A 25,049-nucleotide genomic window follows, 5' to 3' on the forward strand; every position below is an offset into this window, starting at 1 on the left:
ACAACTGTTCTACAACCCATTGGTTATTCAATCAAAATGAAATATATAATGTGAACAGGATCTCTCTTCCTCCCATCTACAATCAAACAGGGTTCCAAAACAGGCCATTGTTTACACGTGCACATTTAATCTGTCCATATTAGTAGGCAGGCTGTCTGCACAGAGGAAACTATTCACACACAGGAAGGGCTTGAGTCTGACTCACACACAGCTCTCTGTGCCTTAGGCCTGCTGGTAAAAGTTCATCCAGAATCATACTACATTCAGAATCATACTACTATTTACACACGTATCCCTCTAAAACACACAGAGATATGGGTATACATTAAGTTGTACATTACCTGAATATGGATCCGTAATGTCTGCTGCAGTGTGTCTCTGTAATGGAACTCTGTTCCAGATTGGTGGAGAATAACTTAAGCCCTCAGCTCACACGTCTCATTCTTTTATTTTCCTTACTGGACTGTAGACGGGTGTGTCCCCATGTGTACGTAACATCCTGCTGCGTGTCTGCCTCACAGTGTGCATGGCTGCATGTCAGAACGGGTTAGTGTGTGTGTCCACGGAGCTAGTTAAAGGCAGGGGTTTTGCAGTGTTGCCTTTATTCTCTGTTGCTGAAGGGATCAGGTTTCAGCTAAAAATACTGTCAAGTGGGGAGGATGGGTGGGGCTAGCGTATGTAGCATGCATGTGTGCGACTAAGATTTGTCAATACATGCTCTTCAAGACCTGAATTAGTTAAATTAGTGTTTGTTAGTGCTGGGCTAGAACAAAAGCCTGTTCACCCTATATCTCTCCATGGTTGGTGACGCTGATGGTGTTTTTTAGCCATCTAGTGTTCGTCCATTGGTACTAAACACATCTAACGACAGAGTCTGTGGAACAACTAGCCTATGATGACCCAAACGATGAGGGAGAATGAGAGAAGCTTATTCTAAAAAGAGCAACCTTTCACTACGTAAGCTTCCTATCCTTCTCTGTCTTTGTTCCTCTCTTACGTAGTGAAACCATCTGTGTTTCTATAGATGGACACAGGATGAATGGATGGACTATATCTCTGTTCCTCTCTTATGTAGGTGGAGACCATGTGAACATACTGAACATCCTAAAGACTGTTGAGGACAAAGTCATGGGTTTTAGGCATATGACTCAGACCTCATTTCAAATGTGAATTTTGAGTATGTGTTATATAAATATTTTTCTTCTGTGTATTTTGGTATTTCCAAATACACAACCTAAAACAAATACTTTTATTTTAACGTTTATTTGTAAAAACCAAGTAGTTGACCAAATTGTATTTGAAAGTGTTTTGAAATACTATTTAAATACCTGGGAGTGTATTTGAGTCAGTGTATTTGAGTACTTCAAACACAATCCAATATTAAACTACTTGTTTTTTCAAATAAAAGGTTATCTGAATAGTTGTTTTGAAATGTATTGAAAAGTAATTGAAATCCCTCTGATGACTAGGCCTACACATTTTATACATAGGAGTGACGCTGTACAATCATCACATTTCTCAAAAGGAACAGTTCAAATGTTACAGTCCCCCGACCCCTAAAATAAACAAATATCCACCCACAACTTCTTGACAATATAACAATTTAACAGAAAAACCAAACATTTCACTTTCTCTTGTTTAACATTTCATATACATATATATTCCTATATTTGTGTATCTGTGTGCGCTATATAAACTGCAGCTCACATCATTGTAAAAACCTGGACAGGGAACAACCAAAGTGGTTTAAAACAATAACAAGTCAACAGTCATCAAACTGCCATTTCCATCGTGTGACTATTGACACATGATGGGTTTACATACAATTCACATGTTTCGGCATGTCTGTGAATTACGCTCACAGACATGTATACATTACCGGACTAAAAATGAAAGGCCTACACAATACAATTTTTGTATTTCAGAACCTTAAAATTCACAGCCCTCTGTTGCCCAATCAGAATTCTTATTTCCCTGTATAAGAGTGTTATAGTGACTTACTAAACATCACAATCGATTTCAGAAAACAAATGTTGTGTTTGATTGAGAACATATTTATGAATGTCAAACTATCTTGATAAGGATGAACTTTGATTGAATCAACTGCAAAAAAAATAAAAAGTGTATTAATTGCCAAACTCACAATCAACATCTACTGCTTATTGATTATTGGGTCATGTGTTTGGAACATGATTAGGATGACTTGAATTTCAGGCCAAACATCATGGCATGATTCTGTGTCATGTTGAATGAGGAATCTTGTCAGTTCTAAACAAGATCTTTCTGTCCTGAACAAGATGCCCTGATCAATATACATCAAAAACAACCTATCACGAAGTAGCAATGGAGAGGGCTACAAAACAGGGAGAGCCAATCAAAAGGCCAGAAAATAAAAACATCAGTTGGGGAAAATTTCAATCAATCAAATCATTACTATTTCCTGTGTATTTCCATATTCAAGAACAATAATCAACATAAAAACATGTAGGACAGCAATAAAGAATGGCTTTAAAAAATAACATCATTCCTGCTCGTAAATTATTGCTTTCTAATGTCTTTTTTCATTTTCCTTTTCCTAGTGTAAGTAGAAAAAAAACACACTTGGGAGGGTGATTGAGGAAGAGTGTGAGAGGAGGAAGAGTGTGTTGGGTAACCCTGGGCAACAGAGGAAGGAATACAAACGAGTGAGAAAGGGACCCTGGGATTGCTGTGCGTTCAGGTTGAGATCAATAAAGTTATACAAACACCTCCAGTAGACATATAACTGTATATAAACACTTGACTTATATACTGGGTATATGTAGGAATATATCAGGTTCTAGTTTCATATCCCCCTCTTCCCTTTACTAGTCATAGACATTTCTCTCCCCCTCTATTCCACCTGAAACCACCATAACCACATTCATAGGTGACATCGTCAATGTACACTGTGTACAAATATAAAAGTGTTTGTACAGTGTTTGTATAAATCTGCCCAAAGTTTAAAAAGCCTGCGTGAGGACAGTGTCCTTTTGAACATGCTACGGGTCGTTAAGCTAAAACAGCGAGGGGAGCAGATAGAGGATATTCACAGGCTTCAGATCAGAATATTCCCATATATATATTGCCACATATTCCCCCAAAGCTGTAGATCACCTGGATTGCCTGAGACTTCAAGTGAATGATTGGACTGATCTATCCATATGATGTACAGACCAGTGGAGCAGCACAATCCACTGGCTGTGGAGCTTGGGCAGTGCTGGCTACAGATGTGTCATTTTACATTTGCCCATCATTGAACCCTGAATCTCTTCTCTCTCTCCCCCCCTTTCACGTGTTTATTGAACCTGCATTTGCATACCTATACTTGATTTCACTCTTTCTTTTCCCTGATTAACTCGCTCTCTCCATCCTGGCAGTGCAATCATCTGACCGATAATTAGACATGCTCTCTTTGGATCACGAAAGGCGAAGAAAGAGAGCAAAAGTGCACCAAATGAGAGAGGAGACATTTGAGAGACAGAGAGGTAAGTGGAAGAGTGTATGTGGGGTCACTCGTCGAAAGAGGGGTAGATGGGAATCTCAAAGTCATCATTGTTGAAGTTGGCCGGCTGGTCCAGCATGGCGAGAACATCCTAGAGAGAGAGAGAGAGAGAGATTTAACTTCAAAGCAACATGACAACACATAACAAAAGGTACAGATGGAGACATGGGGAAGAGAAAGGCAGATTGATATAGGTAGAGGGAGAGAGACTTGCAGGGAAGATGTCAGGCTGGTTGTTCTGTGCGTGGGGGTGCTGCTCTGCGCTGTTCTGAGCTTGCTGCTGGCCCTGCCACTGGGGCCACACTGCCTCCGCTGCCCTGGAGGGGAACTGCTGCCCCGACCCCAAGCCATCTATCAGAGATAGGACAATGTGCGAGTCAGTATCTAACTACACCAGCATACACAAACACATAAAAACACTCTACTGTAGTTGTTGACACACACACACGCACACTCTCTCAGGGTCACGTACCATATCCGTTGGTATTGAGGCTGACGCGGGGGTTAATATTTGGGTAGTTAGCCCCCGTGGTGGGGGTCGGAGCGGCAGTGGTGGGCATCGCCCCAAATGAGGAGGAAGAGCCCCCCACAAAACTCCCCATGGCAAACTGGGGAGACAGGGCCTTCCCTGCCTGGGGCGCCACCTGCTGGGCGGGTGGTGAAAACCACCATGTTATTATTCACACTTTATGAACGTTCAAGGTTTCTGTTATGCATTTACTGTTGAAACTGTCTGGGTGTGATACTCAAAACAGAGATTACACAGGGGATAAAAGATGAGGTCCTTTACAACGCTAAGATACAGAGATGCAAGAACCTCAGAGCACTCATCCCCATCACGCCAGCTACAGATGTAGGATTTCAATTTGATAACCCTGTTCAAGGAAAACTGTCCTGCAATGCAGCCAATTTTAAACTTGTATTGTATTTGAGTTTTAAAAAAAGCTTCTGACATTTGTAATTTCCACAAAAAAATTATAATCCCCAAAATAATTCATATTTCCTGTTGCTGCAGGATTATTTTCCTGCTGTAGAAAAGTCTTAAATTAAGATTCTACATCTGTAGCACTTTGGGCAACAACAGAGGATCTAAACTTCAGGCTGCAGCTTCTACCTGCAGCTGCCAGCTGTCTCACCTGGTTGTTGAAGAGAGGTCTAGCCCCCGCCGCTGGCCCCGGCCAGCCCACCGCTGCCCCTCCCTGTAGGGGGCTGCTGTTGGAGGGGGGTGCCCCGTTCTGACGGGACATCTGAGCCAGCATCTGGCCTGCAGAGTGGGATGGCTGCACCATCTGAGGGGCCATCCCTACTGACCTGGAATTAGTTCATAACAGGAAATTAGAATCGCTTATTCAGTATACATTGCCCTTAGATCAGTTTAAAACAGTACAACAGAGGCTAGTGGTCATACCTGCTGTATGTGTCGTTGGAGCGGTTGGCAGTGGTGTAGTTGTTGTTGTCCTGAGGGTAGATGGGTACTCCGGGGGCAGAGGTGGAGGGCAGGAACTTGGCCTGGTCTGGGTTGGGGTACAAGGAGGGGTGCATCTCTGCCTTGTCCATGGTCTTACTGTGGTCAGTTCCAGCTGCGGTCACGGCCTGGACAGGCATCTGACATGGACAACGGTCAACCAGCGGTCAATACTCACTAAAGGCTTGGAGGTGGGTACAACAATACAACTTCATTGTCCATGTTACAGCGAACAATAGAACGGTCTCGCCCCCAAGACATCACACATACAGTTGAGATAAGCACAGGATCAAGCAGCAGTGCAGCGCCGCTGGGTGGAGGGCATGTTGTGGGGTTTTAAGGCCCCAGTTAGGTGTGTGTTTTAGTCAGTGCTAGTCTTACCTGTGGAAGTATAACCTGTCCTGCCTCGTACAGACCATCTCTCCCTCCTCCCCCCAACTCTGCTTGCTGCTGCTGCTGCAACTGCCTGGAAAGGGGGGGGAAAGGGAGAGAGACAAAAGAGAGGGAGAAAAGAGAGGGAGTGGTAGAGAGTGGTAGAGGGAGAAAAGAGAGGGAGTGGTAGAGAGTGGTAGAGGTAGAAAAGAGAGGGAGTGGTAGAGAGTGGTAAAGGGAGAAAAGAGAGGGAGTGGTAGAGAGTGGTAGAGGTAGAAAAGAGAGGGAGTGGTAGAGAGTGGTAAAGGGAGAAAAGAGGGAGTGGTAGAGAGTGGTAAAGGGAGAAAAGAGAGGGGGTGGTAGAGAGTGGTAAAGGGAGAAAAGAGAGGGAGTGGTAGAGAGTGGTAAAGGGAGAAAAGAGGGAGTGGTAAAGGGAGAAAAGAGAGGGAGTGGTAGAGAGTGGTAGAGGTAGAAAAGAGGGAGTGGTAGAGAGTGGTAAAGGGAGAAAAGAGAGGGAGTGGTAGAGAGTGGTAAAGGGAGAAAAGAGAGGGAGTGGTAGAGAGTGGTAAAGGGAGAAAAGAGAGGGAGTGGTAGAGAGTGGTAAAGGGGGAAAAGAGAGGGGGTGGTAGAGAGTGGTAAAGGGAGAAAAGAGAGGGAGTGGTAGAGAGTGGTAAAGGGAGAAAAGAGAGGGGGTGGTAGAGAGTGGTAAAGGGAGAAAAGAGAGGGAGTGGTAGAGAGTGGTAAAGGGAGAAAAGAGGGAGTGGTAAAGGGAGAAAAGAGAGGGAGTGGTAGAGAGTGGTAGAGGTAGAAAAGAGGGAGTGGTAGAGAGTGGTAAAGGGAGAAAAGAGAGGGAGTGGTAGAGAGTGGTAAAGGGAGAAAAGAGAGGGAGTGGTAGAGAGTGGTAAAGGGAGAAAAGAGAGGGAGTGGTAGAGAGTGGTAAAGGGAGAAAAGAGAGGGGGTGGTAGAGAGTGGTAAAGGGAGAAAAGAGAGGGAGTGGTAGAGAGTGGTAAAGGGAGAAAATAGAGGGGGTGGTAGAGAGTGGTAAAGGAAGAAAAGAGGGAGTGGTAGAGAGTGGTAAAGGGAGAAAATAGAGGGGTGGTAGAGAGTGGTAAAGGAAGAAAAGAGAGGGAGTGGTAGAGAGTGGTAAAGGGAGAAAAGAGAGGGGGTGGTAGGGAGTGGTAAAGGGAGAAAAGAGAGGGAGTGGTAGAGAGTGGTAAAGGGAGAAAAGAGAGGGGGTGGTAGGGAGTGGTAAAGGGAGAAAATAGAGGGGGTGGTAGAGAGTGGTAAAGGGAGAAAAGAGAGGGAGTGGTAGAGAGTGGTAAAGGGAGAAAAGAGAGGGGGTGGTAGAGAGTGGTAAAGGGAGAAAAGAGGGAGTGGTAAAGGGAGAAAAGAGGGAGTGGTAGAGAGTGGTAAAGGGAGAAAAGAGAGGGAGTGGTAGAGAGTGGTAAAGGGAGAAAAGAGAGGGAGTGGTAGAGAGTGGTAAAGGGAGAAAATAGAGGGGTGGTAGAGAGTGGTAAAGGAAGAAAAGAGAGGGAGTGGTAGAGAGTGGTAAAGGGAGAAAAGAGAGGGGGTGGTAGGGAGTGGTAAAGGGAGAAAAGAGAGGGAGTGGTAGAGAGTGGTAAAGGGAGAAAAGAGAGGGGGTGGTAGGGAGTGGTAAAGGGAGAAAATAGAGGGGGTGGTAGGGAGTGGTAAAGGGAGAAAATAGAGGGGGTGGTAGAGAGTGGTAAAGGGAGAAAAGAGAGGGAGTGGTAGAGAGTGGTAAAGGGAGAAAAGAGAGGGGGTGGTAGAGAGTGGTAAAGGGAGAAAAGAGGGAGTGGTAAAGGGAGAAAAGAGGGAGTGGTAGAGAGTGGTAAAGGGAGAAAAGAGAGGGAGTGGTAGAGAGTGGTAAAGGGAGAAAAGAGAGGGAGTGGTAGAGAGTGGTAAAGGGAGAAAAGAGAGGGGGTGGTAGAGAGTGGTAAAGGGAGAAAAGAGGGAGTGGTAGAGAGTGGTAAAGGGAGAAAAGAGAGGGAGTGTTAGAGAGAAAAAAAGAGTGTTAGCAGTGACAACAGAAAATATAATTTTCGTCAAGGCCCTCCACCGCTGTTCGGGAAACCAAAACACCTGCCGACCAACAGCACTTGCCCCACCACCAGTCACTATGGTAACCAAGAAGAAAAGAGGAGAGGGGAGGGGGATTGTTACCAACACCTTGGTCATGATGAATATCTTACTGCTGTTGAGGAGGGAGAGGGACGGGGGAATCACCCAAAAACAGAAAGGCCCGGTCAAATCAAGTAACAATCCACAGCCCTTACCAAGGGGTGAACTCTGGACCAGAGAGAACAGGAACATAAAGGGAACAAGAGAGAAATAGAGTTGTAGTCTCCAGTGAAGCAGCAGCAGCCCCAGCTGACCCATGCCAGAGGGGGGGTTGAGGGGGTCTCACCTGGCAGCCACCTGCCCTGGGCTGTGGGACACAGGGGGGAAGTTAGGACTGCTCTCCCCCAGCGAGGGGGGCAAAGACACCCCCGAGGACGAGAGGGGGGTGAGGGTGTCCTGAGTTGAGGTTTTACTGGCCCACCCACAACAAAAACAAGGGGTGAGGAGGAAAGGGAGAGAAAGATATGGAGGGGAGGTGAACATACTGACAAACACACATCCTGGAAGAGATGACATCACATTTCCTAAGGTGGCTCAACAGATTGGTCAGACAGTGGAGATGTTCAGATGTTGAGGTGGAAGAGAGTTGTGGTGTCTATGTGTTGTAGCCGTCTCACACTTAGGTGAATCGCGTTGGCGCAGATAATACGTGTGTGTGTGTGTGTGTGTGTGTGTGTTAGTACTTGAAGTTTGAGTTGGTGCAGATGTGTGTGTACGTGTGTGTATGTGTGTGTGTACCTACATGGTGTTGGTGCAGATGATGTGTGTCTGTGTGTATATATACAGCAGGTACTTGACGTTGGCGTTGGTACAGATGGTGTGTGTCTGTGTGTGTATACAGCAGGTACTTGACGTTGGTACAGATGATGTGTGTCTGTGTGTGTATACAGCAGGTACTTGAAGTTGGCGTTGGTACAGATGGTGTGTGTCTGTGTGTGTATACAGCAGGTACTTGAAGTTGGTACAGATGATGTGTGTCTGTGTGTGTATACAGCAGGTACTTGACGTTGGTACAGATGATGTGTGTCTGTGTGTGTATACAGCACGTACTTGACGTTGGTACAGATGATGTGTGTCTGTGTATGTATACAGCAGGTACTTGAAGTTGGCGTTGGTACAGATGGTGTGTGTCTGTGTGTGTATACAGCAGGTACTTGAAGTTGGCGTTGGTACAGATGGTGTGTGTCTGTGTGTGTATACAGCAGGTACTTGACGTTGGCGTTGGTACAGATGATGTGTGTCTGTGTGTATACAGCAGGTACTTGACGTTGGTACAGATGATGTGTGTCTGTGTGTGTATACAGCAGGTACTTGAAGTTGGTACAGATGGTGTGTGTCTGTGTGTGTACAGCAGGTACTTGACGTTGGCGTTGGTACAGATGGTGTGTGTCTGTGTGTGTATACAGCAGGTACTTGACGTTGGCGTTGGTACAGATGATGTGTGTCTGTGTGTGTATACAGCAGGTACTTGACGTTGACGTTGGTACAGATGGTGTGTGTCTGTGTGTGTATACAGCAGGTACTTGACGTTGGTACAGATGGTGTGTGTCTGTGTGTGTATACAGCAGGTACTTGAAGTTTGTACAGATGATGTGTGTCTGTGTGTATATACAGCAGGTACTTGACGTTGACGTTGGTACAGATGATGTGTGTCTGTGTGTGTATACAGCAGGTACTTGAAGTTGGTACAGATGGTGTGTGTCTGTGTGTGTATACAGCAGGTACTTGACGTTGGTACAGATGGTGTGTGTCTGTGTGTGTATACAGCAGGTACTTGATGTTGGTACAGATGGTGTGTGTCTGTGTGTGTATACAGCAGGTACTTGAAGTTGGCGTTGGTACAGATGGTGTGTGTCTGTGTGTGTATACAGCAGGTACTTGAAGTTGGTACAGATGGTGTGTGTCTGTGTGTGTATACAGCAAGTACTTGATGTTGGTACAGATGGTGTGTGTCTGTGTGTGTATACAGCAGGTACTTGATGTTGGTACAGATGGTGTGTGTCTGTGTGTATATACAGCAGGTACTTGACGTTGGCGTTGGTACAGATGATGTGTGTCTGTGTGTGTATACAGCAGGTACTTGACGTTGGTACAGATGATGTGTGTCTGTGTGTGTATACAGCAGGTACTTGACGTTGGTACAGATGGTGTGTGTCTGTGTGTATATACAGCAGGTACTTGAAGTTGGTACAGATGATGTGTGTCTGTGTGTGTATACAGCAGGTACTTGAAGTTGGTACAGATGATGTGTTTCTGTGTGTGTATACAGCAGGTACTTGAAGTTGGCGTTGGTACAGATGGTGTGTGTCTGTGTGTGTATACAGCAGGTACTTGACGTTGGTACAGATGATGTGTGTCTGTGTGTGTATACAGCAGGTACTTGAAGTTGGTACAGATGATGTGTTTCTGTGTGTGTATACAGCAGGTACTTGAAGTTGGCGTTGGTACAGATGGTGTGTGTCTGTGTGTGTATACAGCAGGTACTTGAAGTTGGCGTTGGTACAGATGGTGTGTGTCTGTGTGTATACAGCAGGTACTTGAAGTTGGCGTTGGTCCAGATGGTGTGTGTCTGTGTGTATACAGCAGGTACTTGAAGTTGGCGTTGGTACAGATGGTGTGTGTCTGTGTGTGTATACAGCAGGTACTTGAAGTTGGCGTTGGTACAGATGGTGTGTGTCTGTGTGTGTATACAGCAGGTACTTGATGTTGGTACAGATGGTGTGTGTCTGTGTGTGTATATACAGCAGGTACTTGAAGTTGGTACAGATGATGTGTGTCTGTGTGTGTATACAGCAGGTACTTGACGTTGGCGTTGGTACAGATGATGTGTGTCTGTGTGTGTATACAGCAGGTACTTGACGTTGGCGTTGGTACAGATGGTGTGTGTCTGTGTGTGTATACAGCAGGTACTTGAAGTTGGCGTTGGTACAGATGGTGTGTGTCTGTGTGTGTATACAGCAGGTACTTGACGTTGGCGTTGGTACAGATGGTGTGTGTCTGTGTGTGTATACAGCAGGTACTTGACGTTGGCGTTGGTACAGATGGTGTGTGTCTGTGTGTGTATACAGCAGGTACTTGACGTTGGTACAGATGGTGTGTGTCTGTGTGTGTATACAGCAGGTACTTGACGTTGGCGTTGGTACAGATGGTGTGTGTCTGTGTGTGTATACAGCAGGTACTTGACGTTGGCGTTGGTACAGATGGTGTGTGTCTGTGTGTATATACAGCAGGTACTTGAAGTTGGTACAGATGATGTGTGTCTGTGTGTGTATACAGCAGGTACTTGAAGTTGGCGTTGGTACAGATGATGTGTGTCTGTGTGTGTATACAGCAGGTACTTGAAGTTGGTACAGATGGTGTGTGTCTGTGTGTGTATACAGCAGGTACTTGACGTTGGCGTTGGTACAGATGGTGTGTGTCTGTGTGTGTATACAGCAGGTACTTGACGTTGGTACAGATGGTGTGTGTCTGTGTGTGTATACAGCAGGTACTTGACGTTGGCGTTGGTACAGATGATGTGTGTCTGTGTGTGTATACAGCAGGTACTTGAAGTTGGTACAGATGATGTGTGTCTGTGTGTATATACAGCAGGTACTTGAAGTTGGTACAGGTGATGTGTGTCTGTGTGTGTATACAGCAGGTACTTGAAGTTGGTACAGATGGTGTGTGTCTGTGTGTGTATACAGCAGGTACTTGGCGTTGGTACAGATGGTGTGTGTCTGTGTGTGTATACAGCAGGTACTTGAAGTTGGCGTTGGTACAGATGGTGTGTGTCTGTGTGTGTATACAGCAGGTACTTGAAGTTGGTACAGATGGTGTGTGTCTGTGTGTGTATACAGCAGGTACTTGAAGTTGGTAGAGATGGTGTGTGTCTGTGTGTATATACAGCAGGTACTTGAAGTTGGTACAGATGATGTGTGTCTTTGTGTGTATACAGCAGGTACTTGAAGTTGGTACAGATGGTGTGTGTCTGTGTGTGTATATACAGCAGGTACTTGACGTTGGCGTTGGTACAGATGGTGTGTGTCTGTGTGTGTATACAGCAGGTACTTGACGTTGGCGTTGGTACAGATGGTGTGTGTCTGTGTGTGTATACAGCAGGTACTTGACGTTGGCGTTGGTACAGATGGTGTGTGTCTGTGTGTGTATACAGCAGGTACTTGAAGTTGGTACAGATGGTGTGTGTCTGTGTGTGTATACAGCAGGTACTTGAAGTTGGCGTTGGTACAGATGGTGTGTGTCTGTGTGTATACAGCAGGTACTTGAAGTTGGCGTTGGTACAGATGGTGTGTGTCTGTGTGTATACAGCAGGTACTTGAAGTTGGCGTTGGTACAGATGGTGTGTGTCTGTGTGTGTATACAGCAGGTACTTGAAGTTGGCGTTGGTACAGATGGTGTGTGTCTGTGTGTGTATACAGCAGGTACTTGATGTTGGTACAGATGGTGTGTGTCTGTGTGTGTATATACAGCAGGTACTTGAAGTTGGTACAGATGATGTGTGTCTGTGTGTGTATACAGCAGGTACTTGACGTTGGCGTTGGTACAGATGATGTGTGTCTGTGTGTGTATACAGCAGGTACTTGACGTTGGCGTTGGTACAGATGGTGTGTGTCTGTGTGTGTATACAGCAGGTACTTGAAGTTGGCGTTGGTACAGATGGTGTGTGTCTGTGTGTGTATACAGCAGGTACTTGACGTTGGTACAGATGGTGTGTGTCTGTGTGTGTATACAGCAGGTACTTGACGTTGGCGTTGGTACAGATGGTGTGTGTCTGTGTGTGTATACAGCAGGTACTTGACGTTGGCGTTGGTACAGATGGTGTGTGTCTGTGTGTGTATACAGCAGGTACTTGACGTTGGCGTTGGTACAGATGGTGTGTGTCTGTGTGTGTATACAGCAGGTACTTGACGTTGGTACAGATGGTGTGTGTCTGTGTGTGTATACAGCAGGTACTTGAAGTTGGTACAGATGATGTGTGTCTGTGTGTATATACAGCAGGTACTTGAAGTTGGCGTTGGTACAGATGATGTGTGTCTGTGTGTGTATACAGCAGGTACTTGAAGTTGGTACAGATGATGTGTGTCTGTGTGTGTATACAGCAGGTACTTGATGTTGGTACAGATGGTGTGTGTCTGTGTGTGTATACAGCAGGTACTTGAAGTTGGCGTTGGTACAGATGATGTGTGTCTGTGTGTGTATACAGCAGGTCCTTGACGTTGGTACAGATGGTGTGTGTCTGTGTGTATATACAGCAGGTACTTGAAGTTGGTACAGGTGATGTGTGTCTGTGTGTGTATACAGCAGGTACTTGAAGTTGGTACAGATGGTGTGTGTCTGTGTGTGTATACAGCAGGTACTTGGCGTTGGTACAGATGGTGTGTGTCTGTGTGTGTATACAGCAGGTACTTGAAGTTGGCGTTGGTACAGATGGTGTGTGTCTGTGTGTGTATACAGCAGGTACTTGAAGTTGGTACAGATGGTGTGTGTCTGTGTGTGTATACAGCAGGTACTTGAAGTTGGTAGAGATGGTGTGTGTCTGTGTGTATATACAGCAGGTACTTGAAGTTGGTACAGATGATGTGTGTCTTTGTGTGTATACAGCAGGTACTTGAAGTTGGTACAGATGGTGTGTGTCTGTGTGTGTATATACAGCAGGTACTTGACGTTGGCGTTGGTACAGATGATGTGTGTCTGTGTGTGTATACAGCAGGTACTTGAAGTTGGCGTTGCTACAGATGGTGTGTGTCTGTGTGTGTATACAGCAGGTACTTGAAGTTGGCGTTGGTACAGATGGTGTGTGTCTGTGTGTGTATACAGCAGGTACTTGAAGTTGGCGTTGGTACAGATGGTGTGTGTCTGTGTGTATATACAGCAGGTACTTGAAGTTGGTACAGATGATGTGTGTCTGTGTGTATACAGCAGGTACTTGACGTTGGTACAGATGGTGTGTGTCTGTGTGTATATACAGCAGGTACTTGATGTTGGTACAGATGGTGTGTGTCTGTGTGTGTATACAGCAGGTACTTGAAGTTGGCGTTGGTAGAGATGATGTGTGTCTGTGTGTGTATACAGCAGGTACTTGATGTTGGTACAGATGGTGTGTGTCTGTGTGTGTGTACAGCAGGTACTTGGCGTTGGTACAGATGGTGTGTGTCTGTGTGTGTACAGCAGGTACTTGAAGTTGGCGTTGGTACAGATGGTGTGTGTCTGTGTGTATACAGCAGGTACTTGAAGTTGGCGTTGGTACAGATGGTGTGTGTCTGTGTGTATACAGCAGGTACTTGAAGTTGGCGTTGGTACAGATGGTGTGTGTCTGTGTGTATACAGCAGGTACTTGAAGTTGGCGTTGGTACAGATGGTGTGTGTCTGTGTGTGTATACAGCAGGTACTTGAAGTTGGCGTTGGTACAGATGGTGTGTGTCTGTGTGTATATACAGCAGGTACTTGATGTTGGTACAGATGGTGTGTGTCTGTGTGTGTATACAGCAGGTACTTGATGTTGGTACAGATGGTGTGTGTCTGTGTGTGTACAGCAGGTACTTGACGTTGGCGTTGGTACAGATGATGTGTGTCTGTGTGTATATACAGCAGGTACTTGAAGTTGGTACAGATGGTGTGTGTCTGTGTGTGTATACAGCAGGTACTTGATGTTGGTACAGATGGTGTGTGTCTGTGTGTGTATACAGCACGTACTTGATGTTGGTACAGATTATGTGTGTCTGTGTGTGTATACAGCAGGTACTTGAAGTTGGCGTTGGTACAGATGGTGTGTGTCTGTGTGTGTATACAGCAGGTACTTGAAGTTGGCGTTGGTACAGATGGTGTGTGTCTGTGTGTGTATTAAGCAGGTACTTGACGTTGGTACAGATGATGTGTGTCTGTGTGTGTATACAGCAGGTACTTGAAGTTGGCGTTGGTACAGATGATGTGTGTCTGTGTGTGTATACAGCAGGTACTTGACGTTGGTACAGATGGTGTGTGTCTGTGTGTATACAGCAGGTACTTGACGTTGGTACAGATGGTGTGTGTCTGTGTGTGTATACAGCAGGTACTTGAAGTTGGCGTTGGTACAGATGATGTGTGTCTGTGTGTGTATACAGCAGGTACTTGATGTTGGTACAGATGGTGTGTGTCTGTGTGTGTGTACAGCAGGTACTTGATGTTGGTACAGATGGTGTGTGTCTGTGTGTGTACAGCAGGTACTTGACGTTGGCGTTGGTACAGATGATGTGTGTCTGTGTGTATATACAGCAGGTACTTGAAGTTGGTACAGATGGTGTGTGTCTGTGTGTGTATACAGCAGGTACTTGATGTTGGTACAGATGGTGTGTGTCTGTGTGTGTATACAGCACGTACTTGATGTTGGTACAGATTATGTGTGTCTGTGTGTGTATACAGCAGGTACTTGAAGTTGGCGTTGGTACAGATGGTGTGTGTCTGTGTGTGTATACAGCAGGTACTTGAAGTTGGCGTTGGTACAGATGGTGTGTGTCTGTGTGTGTATACAGCAGGTACTTGACGTTGGTACAGATGATGTGTGTCTGTGTGTGTATACAGCAGGTACTTGAAGTTGGCGTTGGTACAGATGATGTGTGTCTGTGTGTGTATACAGCAGGTACTTGACGTTGGTACAGATGGTGTGTGTCTGTGTGTATACAGCAGGTACTTGACGTTGGTACAGATGGTGTGTGTCTGTGTGTGTATACAGCAGGTACTTGACGTTGGTACAGATGATGTGTGTCTGTGTGTGTATACAGCAGGTACTTGAAGTTGGCGTTGGTACAGATGATGTGTGTCTGTGTGTGTATACAGCAGGTACTTGATGTTGGTACAGATGGTGTGTGTCTGTGTGTGTGTACAGCAGGTACTTGGCGTTGGTACAGATGGTGTGTGTCTGTGTGTGTACAGCAGGTACTTGATGTTGGCGTTGGTACAGATGATGTGTGTCTGTGTGTGTATACAGCAGGTACTTGACGTTGGTACAGATGGTGTGTGTCTGTGTGTATATACAGCAGGTACTTGAAGTTGGTACAGATGATGTGTGTCTGTGTGTGTATACAGCAGGTACTTGAAGTTGGTACAGATGGTGTGTGTCTGTGTGTGTATACATCAGGTACTTGGCGTTGGTACAGATGGTGTGTGTCTGTGTGTGTATACAGCAGGTACTTGAAGTTGGCGTTGGTACAGATGGTGTGTGTCTGTGTGTGTATACAGCAGGTACTTGAAGTTGGTACAGATGGTGTGTGTCTGTGTGTGTATACAGCAGGTACTTGACGTTGGCGTTGGTACAGATGATGTGTGTCTGTGTGTGTATACAGCAGGTACTTGACGTTGGCGTTGGTACAGATGGTGTGTGTCTGTGTGTGTATACAGCAGGTACTTGATGTTGGTACAGATGGTGTGTGTCTGTGTGTGTATACAGCACGTACTTGATGTTGGTACAGATTATGTGTGTCTGTGTGTGTATACAGCAGGTACTTGAAGTTGGCGTTGGTACAGATGGTGTGTGTCTGTGTGTGTATACAGCAGGTACTTGAAGTTGGCGTTGGTACAGATGGTGTGTGTCTGTGTGTGTATTAAGCAGGTACTTGACGTTGGTACAGATGATGTGTGTCTGTGTGTGTATACAGCAGGTACTTGAAGTTGGCGTTGGTACAGATGATGTGTGTCTGTGTGTGTATACAGCAGGTACTTGACGTTGGTACAGATGGTGTGTGTCTGTGTGTATACAGCAGGTACTTGACGTTGGTACAGATGGTGTGTGTCTGTGTGTGTATACAGCAGGTACTTGAAGTTGGCGTTGGTACAGATGATGTGTGTCTGTGTGTGTATACAGCAGGTACTTGATGTTGGTACAGATGGTGTGTGTCTGTGTGTGTGTACAGCAGGTACTTGGCGTTGGTACAGATGGTGTGTGTCTGTGTGTGTACAGCAGGTACTTGATGTTGGCGTTGGTACAGATGATGTGTGTCTGTGTGTGTATACAGCAGGTACTTGACGTTGGTACAGATGGTGTGTGTCTGTGTGTATATACAGCAGGTACTTGAAGTTGGTACAGATGATGTGTGTCTGTGTGTGTATACAGCAGGTACTTGAAGTTGGCGTTGGTACAGATGGTGTGTGTCTGTGTGTATATACAGCAGGTACTTGATGTTGGTACAGATGGTGTGTGTCTGTGTGTGTATACAGCAGGTACTTGATGTTGGTACAGATGGTGTGTGTCTGTGTGTGTACAGCAGGTACTTGACGTTGGCGTTGGTACAGATGATGTGTGTCTGTGTGTATATACAGCAGGTACTTGAAGTTGGTACAGATGGTGTGTGTCTGTGTGTGTATACAGCAGGTACTTGATGTTGGTACAGATGGTGTGTGTCTGTGTGTGTATACAGCACGTACTTGATGTTGGTACAGATTATGTGTGTCTGTGTGTGTATACAGCAGGTACTTGAAGTTGGCGTTGGTACAGATGGTGTGTGTCTGTGTGTGTATACAGCAGGTACTTGAAGTTGGCGTTGGTACAGATGGTGTGTGTCTGTGTGTGTATACAGCAGGTACTTGACGTTGGTACAGATGATGTGTGTCTGTGTGTGTATACAGCAGGTACTTGAAGTTGGCGTTGGTACAGATGATGTGTGTCTGTGTGTGTATACAGCAGGTACTTGACGTTGGTACAGATGGTGTGTGTCTGTGTGTATACAGCAGGTACTTGACGTTGGTACAGATGGTGTGTGTCTGTGTGTGTATACAGCAGGTACTTGACGTTGGTACAGATGATGTGTGTCTGTGTGTGTATACAGCAGGTACTTGAAGTTGGCGTTGGTACAGATGATGTGTGTCTGTGTGTGTATACAGCAGGTACTTGATGTTGGTACAGATGGTGTGTGTCTGTGTGTGTGTACAGCAGGTACTTGGCGTTGGTACAGATGGTGTGTGTCTGTGTGTGTACAGCAGGTACTTGATGTTGGCGTTGGTACAGATGATGTGTGTCTGTGTGTGTATACAGCAGGTACTTGACGTTGGTACAGATGGTGTGTGTCTGTGTGTATATACAGCAGGTACTTGAAGTTGGTACAGATGATGTGTGTCTGTGTGTGTATACAGCAGGTACTTGAAGTTGGTACAGATGGTGTGTGTCTGTGTGTGTATACATCAGGTACTTGGCGTTGGTACAGATGGTGTGTGTCTGTGTGTGTATACAGCAGGTACTTGAAGTTGGCGTTGGTACAGATGGTGTGTGTCTGTGTGTGTATACAGCAGGTACTTGAAGTTGGTACAGATGGTGTGTGTCTGTGTGTGTATACAGCAGGTACTTGACGTTGGCGTTGGTACAGATGATGTGTGTCTGTGTGTGTATACAGCAGGTACTTGACGTTGGCGTTGGTACAGATGGTGTGTGTCTGTGTGTGTATACAGCAGGTACTTGACGTTGGTACAGATGGTGTGTGTCTGTGTGTGTATACAGCAGGTACTTGACGTTGGCGTTGGTACAGATGATGTGTGTCTGTGTGTGTATACAGCAGGTACTTGAAGTTGGTACAGATGATGTGTGTCTGTGTGTGTATACAGCAGGTACTTGAAGTTGGCGTTTGTACAGATGGTGTGTGTCTGTGTGTGTATACAGCAGGTACTTGAAGTTGGTACAGATGATGTGTGTGTGTGTGTATACAGCAGGTACTTGAAGTTGGTACAGATGATGTGTGTCTGTGTGTGTATTCAGCAGGTACTTGAAGTTGGTACAGATGATGTGTGTCTGTGTGTGTATACCGCAGGTACTTGATGTTGGTACAGATGGTGTGTGTCTGTGTGTGTATACAGCAGGTACTTGAAGTTGGTACAGATGGTGTGTGTCTGTGTGTGTATACAGCAGGTACTTGAAGTTGGCGTTGGTACAGATGGTGTGTGTCTGTGTGTGTACAGCAGGTACTTGAAGTTGGCGTTGGTACAGATGATGTGTGTCTGTGTGTGTATACAGCAGGTACTTGAAGTTGGCGTTGGTACAGATGGTGTGTGTCTGTGTGTGTATACAGCAGGTACTTGAAGTTGGTACAGATGGTGTGTGTCTGTGTGTGTATACAGCAGGTACTTGACGTTGGCGTTGGTACAGATGATGTGTGTCTGTGTGTGTATACAGCAGGTACTTGACGTTGGCGTTGGTACAGATGGTGTGTGTCTGTGTGTGTATACAGCAGGTACTTGACGTTGGCGTTGGTACAGATGGTGTGTGTCTGTGTGTGTATACAGCAGGTACTTGACGTTGGTACAGATGGTGTGTGTCTGTGTGTGTATACAGCAGGTACTTGACGTTGGCGTTGGTACAGATGATGTGTGTCTGTGTGTGTATACAGCAGGTACTTGAAGTTGGTACAGATGATGTGTGTCTGTGTGTGTATACAGCAGGTACTTGAAGTTGGCGTTTGTACAGATGATGTGTGTCTGTGTGTGTATACAGCAGGTACTTGAAGTTGGTACAGATGATGTGTGTGTGTGTGTATTCAGCAGGTACTTGAAGTTGGTACAGATGATGTGTGTCTGTGTGTGTATACAGCAGGTACTTGAAGTTGGCGTTGGTACAGATGGTGTGTGTCTGTGTGTGTACAGCAGGTACTTGAAGTTGGCGTTGGTACAGATGATGTGTGTCTGTGTGTGTATACAGCAGGTACTTGAAGTTGGCGTTGGTACAGATGGTGTGTGTCTGTGTGTGTATACAGCAGGTACTTGAAGTTGGTACAGATGGTGTGTGTCTGTGTGTGTATACAGCAGGTACTTGACGTTGGCGTTGGTACAGATGATGTGTGTCTGTGTGTGTATACAGCAGGTACTTGACGTTGGCGTTGGTACAGATGGTGTGTGTCTGTGTGTGTATACAGCAGGTACTTGACGTTGGCGTTGGTACAGATGGTGTGTGTCTGTGTGTGTATACAGCAGGTACTTGACGTTGGTACAGATGGTGTGTGTCTGTGTGTGTATACAGCAGGTACTTGACGTTGGCGTTGGTACAGATGATGTGTGTCTGTGTGTGTATACAGCAGGTACTTGAAGTTGGTACAGATGATGTGTGTCTGTGTGTGTATACAGCAGGTACTTGAAGTTGGCGTTTGTACAGATGGTGTGTGTCTGTGTGTGTATACAGCAGGTACTTGAAGTTGGTACAGATGATGTGTGTGTGTGTGTATTCAGCAGGTACTTGAAGTTGGTACAGATGATGTGTGTCTGTGTGTGTATACCGCAGGTACTTGATGTTGGTACAGATGGTGTGTGTCTGTGTGTGTATACAGCAGGTACTTGAAGTTGGCGTTGGTACAGATGATGTGTGTCTGTGTGTGTATACAGCAGGTACTTGATGTTGGTACAGATGGTGTGTGTCTGTGTGTGTGTACAGCAGGTACTTGGCGTTGGTACAGATGGTGTGTGTCTGTGTGTGTACAGCAGGTACTTGATGTTGGCGTTGGTACAGATGATGTGTGTCTGTGTGTGTATACAGCAGGTACTTGACGTTGGTACAGATGGTGTGTGTCTGTGTGTATTTACAGCAGGTACTTGAAGTTGGTACAGATGATGTGTGTCTGTGTGTGTATACAGCAGGTACTTGAAGTTGGTACAGATGGTGTGTGTCTGTGTGTGTATACATCAGGTACTTGGCGTTGGTACAGATGGTGTGTGTCTGTGTGTATACAGCAGGTACTTGAAGTTGGCGTTGGTACAGATGGTGTGTGTCTGTGTGTGTATACAGCAGGTACTTGAAGTTGGTACAGATGGTGTGTGTCTGTGTGTGTATACAGCAGGTACTTGACGTTGGCGTTGGTACAGATGATGTGTGTCTGTGTGTGTATACAGCAGGTACTTGACGTTGGCGTTGGTACAGATGGTGTGTGTCTGTGTGTGTATACAGCAGGTACTTGACGTTGGCGTTGGTACAGATGGTGTGTGTCTGTGTGTGTATACAGCAGGTACTTGACGTTGGTACAGATGGTGTGTGTCTGTGTGTGTATACAGCAGGTACTTGACGTTGGCGTTGGTACAGATGATGTGTGTCTGTGTGTGTATACAGCAGGTACTTGAAGTTGGTACAGATGATGTGTGTCTGTGTGTGTATACAGCAGGTACTTGAAGTTGGCGTTTGTACAGATGGTGTGTGTCTGTGTGTGTATACAGCAGGTACTTGAAGTTGGTACAGATGATGTGTGTGTGTGTGTATACAGCAGGTACTTGAAGTTGGTACAGATGATGTGTGTCTGTGTGTGTATTCAGCAGGTACTTGAAGTTGGTACAGATGATGTGTGTCTGTGTGTGTATACCGCAGGTACTTGATGTTGGTACAGATGGTGTGTGTCTGTGTGTGTATACAGCAGGTACTTGAAGTTGGCGTTGGTACAGATGATGTGTGTCTGTGTGTGTATACAGCAGGTACTTGATGTTGGTACAGATGGTGTGTGTCTGTGTGTGTGTACAGCAGGTACTTGGCGTTGGTACAGATGGTGTGTGTCTGTGTGTGTACAGCAGGTACTTGATGTTGGCGTTGGTACAGATGATGTGTGTCTGTGTGTGTATACAGCAGGTACTTGACGTTGGTACAGATGGTGTGTGTCTGTGTGTATATACAGCAGGTACTTGAAGTTGGTACAGATGATGTGTGTCTGTGTGTGTATACAGCAGGTACTTGAAGTTGGTACAGATGGTGTGTGTCTGTGTGTGTATACAGCAGGTACTTGGCGTTGGTACAAATGGTGTGTGTCTGTGTGTGTATACAGCAGGTACTTGAAGTTGGCGTTGGTACAGATGGTGTGTGTCTGTGTGTGTATACAGCAGGTACTTGAAGTTGGTACAGATGGTGTGTGTCTGTGTGTGTATACAGCAGGTACTTGACGTTGGCGTTGGTACAGATGATGTGTGTCTGTGTGTGTATACAGCAGGTACTTGACGTTGGCGTTGGTACAGATGGTGTGTGTCTGTGTGTGTATACAGCAGGTACTTGACGTTGGCGTTGGTACAGATGGTGTGTGTCTGTGTGTGTATACAGCAGGTACTTGACGTTGGTACAGATGGTGTGTGTCTGTGTGTGTATACAGCAGGTACTTGACGTTGGCGTTGGTACAGATGATGTGTGTCTGTGTGTGTATACAGCAGGTACTTGAAGTTGGTACAGATGATGTGTGTCTGTGTGTGTATACAGCAGGTACTTGAAGTTGGCGTTTGTACAGATGGTGTGTGTCTGTGTGTGTATACAGCAGGTACTTGAAGTTGGTACAGATGATGTGTGTGTGTGTGTGTATACAGCAGGTACTTGAAGTTGGTACAGATGATGTGTGTCTGTGTGTGTATTAAGCAGGTACTTGAAGTTGGTACAGATGATGTGTGTCTGTGTGTGTATACAGCAGGTACTTGATGTTGGTACAGATGGTGTGTGTCTGTGTGTGTATACAGCAGGTACTTGATGTTGGTACAGATGGTGTGTGTCTGTGTGTGTGTACAGCAGGTACTTGGCGTTGGTACAGATGGTGTGTGTCTGTGTGTGTACAGCAGGTACTTGATGTTGGCGTTGGTACAGATGATGTGTGTCTGTGTGTGTATACAGCAGGTACTTGACGTTGGTACAGATGGTGTGTGTCTGTGTGTATATACAGCAGGTACTTGAAGTTGGTACAGATGATGTGTGTCTGTGTGTGTATACATCAGGTACTTGAAGTTGGTACAGATGGTGTGTGTCTGTGTGTGTATACAGCAGGTACTTGGCGTTGGTACAGATGGTGTGTGTCTGTGTGTGTATACAGCAGGTACTTGAAGTTGGCGTTGGTACAGATGGTGTGTGTCTGTGTGTGTATACAGCAGGTACTTGAAGTTGGTACAGATGGTGTGTGTCTGTGTGTGTATACAGCAGGTACTTGAAGTTGGTAGAGATGGTGTGTGTCTGTGTGTATATACAGCAGGTACTTGAAGTTGGTACAGATGATGTGTGTCTTTGTGTGTATACAGCAGGTACTTGAAGTTGGTACAGATGGTGTGTGTCTGTGTGTGTATATACAGCAGGTACTTGACGTTGGCGTTGGTACAGATGATGTGTGTCTGTGTGTGTATACAGCAGGTACTTGATGTTGGTACAGATGGTGTGTGTCTGTGTGTGTGTACAGCAGGTACTTGGCGTTGGTACAGATGGTGTGTGTCTGTGTGTGTACAGCAGGTACTTGATGTTGGCGTTGGTACAGATGATGTGTGTCTGTGTGTGTATACAGCAGGTACTTGACGTTGGTACAGATGGTGTGTGTCTGTGTGTATATACAGCAGGTACTTGAAGTTGGTACAGATGATGTGTGTCTGTGTGTGTATACATCAGGTACTTGAAGTTGGTACAGATGGTGTGTGTCTGTGTGTGTATACAGCAGGTACTTGGCGTTGGTACAGATGGTGTGTGTCTGTGTGTGTATACAGCAGGTACTTGAAGTAGGCGTTGGTACAGATGGTGTGTGTCTGTGTGTGTATACAGCAGGTACTTGAAGTTGGTACAGATGGTGTGTGTCTGTGTGTGTATACAGCAGGTACTTGAAGTTGGTAGAGATGGTGTGTGTCTGTGTGTATATACAGCAGGTACTTGAAGTTGGTACAGATGATGTGTGTCTTTGTGTGTATACAGCAGGTACTTGAAGTTGGTACAGATGGTGTGTGTCTGTGTGTGTATATACAGCAGGTACTTGACGTTGGCGTTGGTACAGATGATGTGTGTCTGTGTGTGTATACAGCAGGTACTTGAAGTTGGCGTTGGTACAGATGGTGTGTGTCTGTGTGTGTATACAGCAGGTACTTGAAGTTGGCGTTGGTACAGATGGTGTGTGTCTGTGTGTGTATACAGCAGGTACTTGAAGTTGGCGTTGGTACAGATGGTGTGTGTCTGTGTGTATATACAGCAGGTACTTGAAGTTGGTACAGATGATGTGTGTCTGTGTGTATACAGCAGGTACTTGACGTTGGTACAGATGGTGTGTGTCTGTGTGTGTATACAGCAGGTACTTGATGTTGGTACAGATGGTGTGTGTCTGTGTGTATACAGCAGGTACTTGAAGTTGGCGTTGGTACAGATGATGTGTGTCTGTGTGTGTATACAGCAGGTACTTGATGTTGGTACAGATGGTGTGTGTCTGTGTGTGTGTACAGCAGGTACTTGGCGTTGGTACAGATGGTGTGTGTCTGTGTGTGTACAGCAGGTACTTGAAGTTGGCGTTGGTACAGATGGTGTGTGTCTGTGTGTATACAGCAGGTACTTGAAGTTGGCGTTGGTACAGATGGTGTGTGTCTGTGTGTGTATACAGCAGGTACTTGAAGTTGGCGTTGGTACAGATGGTGTGTGTCTGTGTGTGTATACAGCAGGTACTTGAAGTTGGCGTTGGTACAGATGGTGTGTGTCTGTGTGTGTATACAGCAGGTACTTGATGTTGGTACAGATTATGTGTGTCTGTGTGTATATACAGCAGGTACTTGAAGTTGGTACAGATGATGTGTGTCTGTGTGTGTATACAGCAGGTACTTGAAGTTGGTACAGATGGTGTGTGTCTGTGTGTGTATACAGCAGGTACTTGGCGTTGGTACAAATGGTGTGTGTCTGTGTGTGTATACAGCAGGTACTTGAAGTTGGCGTTGGTACAGATGGTGTGTGTCTGTGTGTGTATACAGCAGGTACTTGAAGTTGGTACAGATGGTGTGTGTCTGTGTGTGTATACAGCAGGTACTTGACGTTGGCGTTGGTACAGATGATGTGTGTCTGTGTGTGTATACAGCAGGTACTTGACGTTGGCGTTGGTACAGATGGTGTGTGTCTGTGTGTGTATACAGCAGGTACTTGACGTTGGCGTTGGTACAGATGGTGTGTGTCTGTGTGTGTATACAGCAGGTACTTGAAGTTGGTACAGATGATGTGTGTCTGTGTGTGTATACAGCAGGTACTTGAAGTTGGTACAGATGATGTGTGTCTGTGTGTGTATACAGCAGGTACTTGAAGTTGGCGTTTGTACAGATGGTGTGTGTCTGTGTGTGTATACAGCAGGTACTTGAAGTTGGTACAGATGATGTGTGTGTGTGTGTGTATACAGCAGGTACTTGAAGTTGGTACAGATGATGTGTGTCTGTGTGTGTATTAAGCAGGTACTTGAAGTTGGTACAGATGATGTGTGTCTGTGTGTGTATACAGCAGGTACTTGATGTTGGTACAGATGGTGTGTGTCTGTGTGTGTATACAGCAGGTACTTGATGTTGGTACAGATGGTGTGTGTCTGTGTGTGTGTACAGCAGGTACTTGGCGTTGGTACAGATGGTGTGTGTCTGTGTGTGTACAGCAGGTACTTGATGTTGGCGTTGGTACAGATGATGTGTGTCTGTGTGTGTATACAGCAGGTACTTGACGTTGGTACAGATGGTGTGTGTCTGTGTGTATATACAGCAGGTACTTGAAGTTGGTACAGATGATGTGTGTCTGTGTGTGTATACATCAGGTACTTGAAGTTGGTACAGATGGTGTGTGTCTGTGTGTGTATACAGCAGGTACTTGGCGTTGGTACAGATGGTGTG

The 25,049-nt window shown here is 45.7% G+C and overlaps 1 protein-coding gene and 8 long non-coding RNA genes across 20 annotated transcripts in view; 8 read left to right on the forward strand and 1 right to left on the reverse strand.

The window, feature by feature from the left end:
* Window positions 1–1,462: 1,462 nt before the first annotated feature.
* Window positions 1,463–25,049, reverse strand: part of LOC129841864 (aryl hydrocarbon receptor nuclear translocator-like) — a 39,296-nt gene continuing 15,709 nt past the window's right edge. For 4 of the 7 annotated variants that reach the window (XM_055910196.1, XM_055910198.1, XM_055910203.1 and 1 more), the window contains 7 exons: window positions 7,786–7,911; window positions 5,370–5,454; window positions 4,932–5,128; window positions 4,660–4,834; window positions 3,996–4,170; window positions 3,738–3,874; window positions 1,463–3,614 (listed from right to left, as the gene is read on the reverse strand). In XM_055910196.1, coding sequence (XP_055766171.1) covers window positions 3,531–3,614; window positions 3,738–3,874; window positions 3,996–4,170; window positions 4,660–4,834; window positions 4,932–5,128; window positions 5,370–5,454; window positions 7,786–7,911 — 979 coding nt within the window. In that variant the 3' untranslated portion in view covers window positions 1,463–3,530. The remainder of the gene's footprint in view (window positions 3,615–3,737; window positions 3,875–3,995; window positions 4,171–4,659; window positions 4,835–4,931; window positions 5,129–5,369; window positions 5,455–7,785; window positions 7,912–25,049) is intronic. The other 3 variants (XM_055910197.1, XM_055910200.1, XM_055910199.1) reach the window with 3 other exon arrangements.
* On the forward strand, window positions 8,642–9,750 carry LOC129841872 (uncharacterized). Of its 2 annotated transcripts, none has more exons than XR_008757415.1 (3): window positions 8,642–8,704; window positions 8,854–8,963; window positions 9,723–9,750. It is a non-coding gene; the product is annotated as an uncharacterized LOC129841872 (long non-coding RNA). The 2 variants fall into 2 exon arrangements; XR_008757416.1 differs by lacking the exon at window positions 9,723–9,750 and adding an exon at window positions 9,019–9,069 and having other exon boundaries at window positions 8,854–8,908.
* LOC129841875 (uncharacterized) lies at window positions 10,753–11,556 on the forward strand. Its single transcript, XR_008757419.1, has 3 exons — window positions 10,753–10,833; window positions 10,938–10,986; window positions 11,491–11,556. It is a non-coding gene; the product is annotated as an uncharacterized LOC129841875 (long non-coding RNA).
* LOC129841869 (uncharacterized) lies at window positions 12,488–13,521 on the forward strand. Its single transcript, XR_008757409.1, has 3 exons — window positions 12,488–12,552; window positions 12,602–12,705; window positions 13,471–13,521. It is a non-coding gene; the product is annotated as an uncharacterized LOC129841869 (long non-coding RNA).
* LOC129841870 (uncharacterized) lies at window positions 14,028–16,710 on the forward strand. 3 transcript variants are annotated; one of them, XR_008757411.1, is made up of 9 exons: window positions 14,028–14,090; window positions 14,397–14,451; window positions 14,548–14,602; window positions 15,060–15,114; window positions 15,260–15,314; window positions 15,466–15,563; window positions 16,133–16,187; window positions 16,284–16,338; window positions 16,643–16,710. It is a non-coding gene; the product is annotated as an uncharacterized LOC129841870 (long non-coding RNA). The 3 variants fall into 3 exon arrangements; XR_008757413.1 differs by lacking the exon at window positions 15,466–15,563; XR_008757412.1 differs by lacking the exons at window positions 14,028–14,090; window positions 14,397–14,451; window positions 14,548–14,602; ... (3 more) ...; window positions 16,133–16,187; window positions 16,643–16,710 and adding exons at window positions 14,948–15,010; window positions 15,821–15,875; window positions 16,490–16,535 and having other exon boundaries at window positions 16,235–16,338.
* On the forward strand, window positions 16,731–18,910 carry LOC129841871 (uncharacterized). Its single transcript, XR_008757414.1, has 6 exons — window positions 16,731–16,793; window positions 17,100–17,154; window positions 17,300–17,354; window positions 17,506–17,603; window positions 18,475–18,529; window positions 18,848–18,910. It is a non-coding gene; the product is annotated as an uncharacterized LOC129841871 (long non-coding RNA).
* Window positions 17,704–18,325, forward strand: LOC129841879 (uncharacterized). Its single transcript, XR_008757425.1, has 3 exons — window positions 17,704–17,756; window positions 18,020–18,068; window positions 18,269–18,325. It is a non-coding gene; the product is annotated as an uncharacterized LOC129841879 (long non-coding RNA).
* Window positions 19,093–20,023, forward strand: LOC129841876 (uncharacterized). Of its 3 annotated transcripts, XR_008757421.1 has the most exons (4): window positions 19,158–19,210; window positions 19,529–19,577; window positions 19,729–19,832; window positions 19,984–20,023. It is a non-coding gene; the product is annotated as an uncharacterized LOC129841876 (long non-coding RNA). The 3 variants fall into 3 exon arrangements; XR_008757420.1 differs by lacking the exons at window positions 19,158–19,210; window positions 19,529–19,577 and adding an exon at window positions 19,093–19,155; XR_008757422.1 differs by lacking the exons at window positions 19,158–19,210; window positions 19,729–19,832; window positions 19,984–20,023 and adding exons at window positions 19,260–19,314; window positions 19,882–19,920 and having other exon boundaries at window positions 19,474–19,577.
* Window positions 23,351–24,182, forward strand: LOC129841878 (uncharacterized). The gene is made up of 3 exons (XR_008757424.1): window positions 23,351–23,398; window positions 23,960–24,057; window positions 24,162–24,182. It is a non-coding gene; the product is annotated as an uncharacterized LOC129841878 (long non-coding RNA).

This window comes from Salvelinus fontinalis, unplaced genomic scaffold (genome assembly GCF_029448725.1).
Source record: "Salvelinus fontinalis isolate EN_2023a unplaced genomic scaffold, ASM2944872v1 scaffold_0002, whole genome shotgun sequence".
NCBI lineage: Eukaryota > Metazoa > Chordata > Actinopteri > Salmoniformes > Salmonidae > Salvelinus > Salvelinus fontinalis.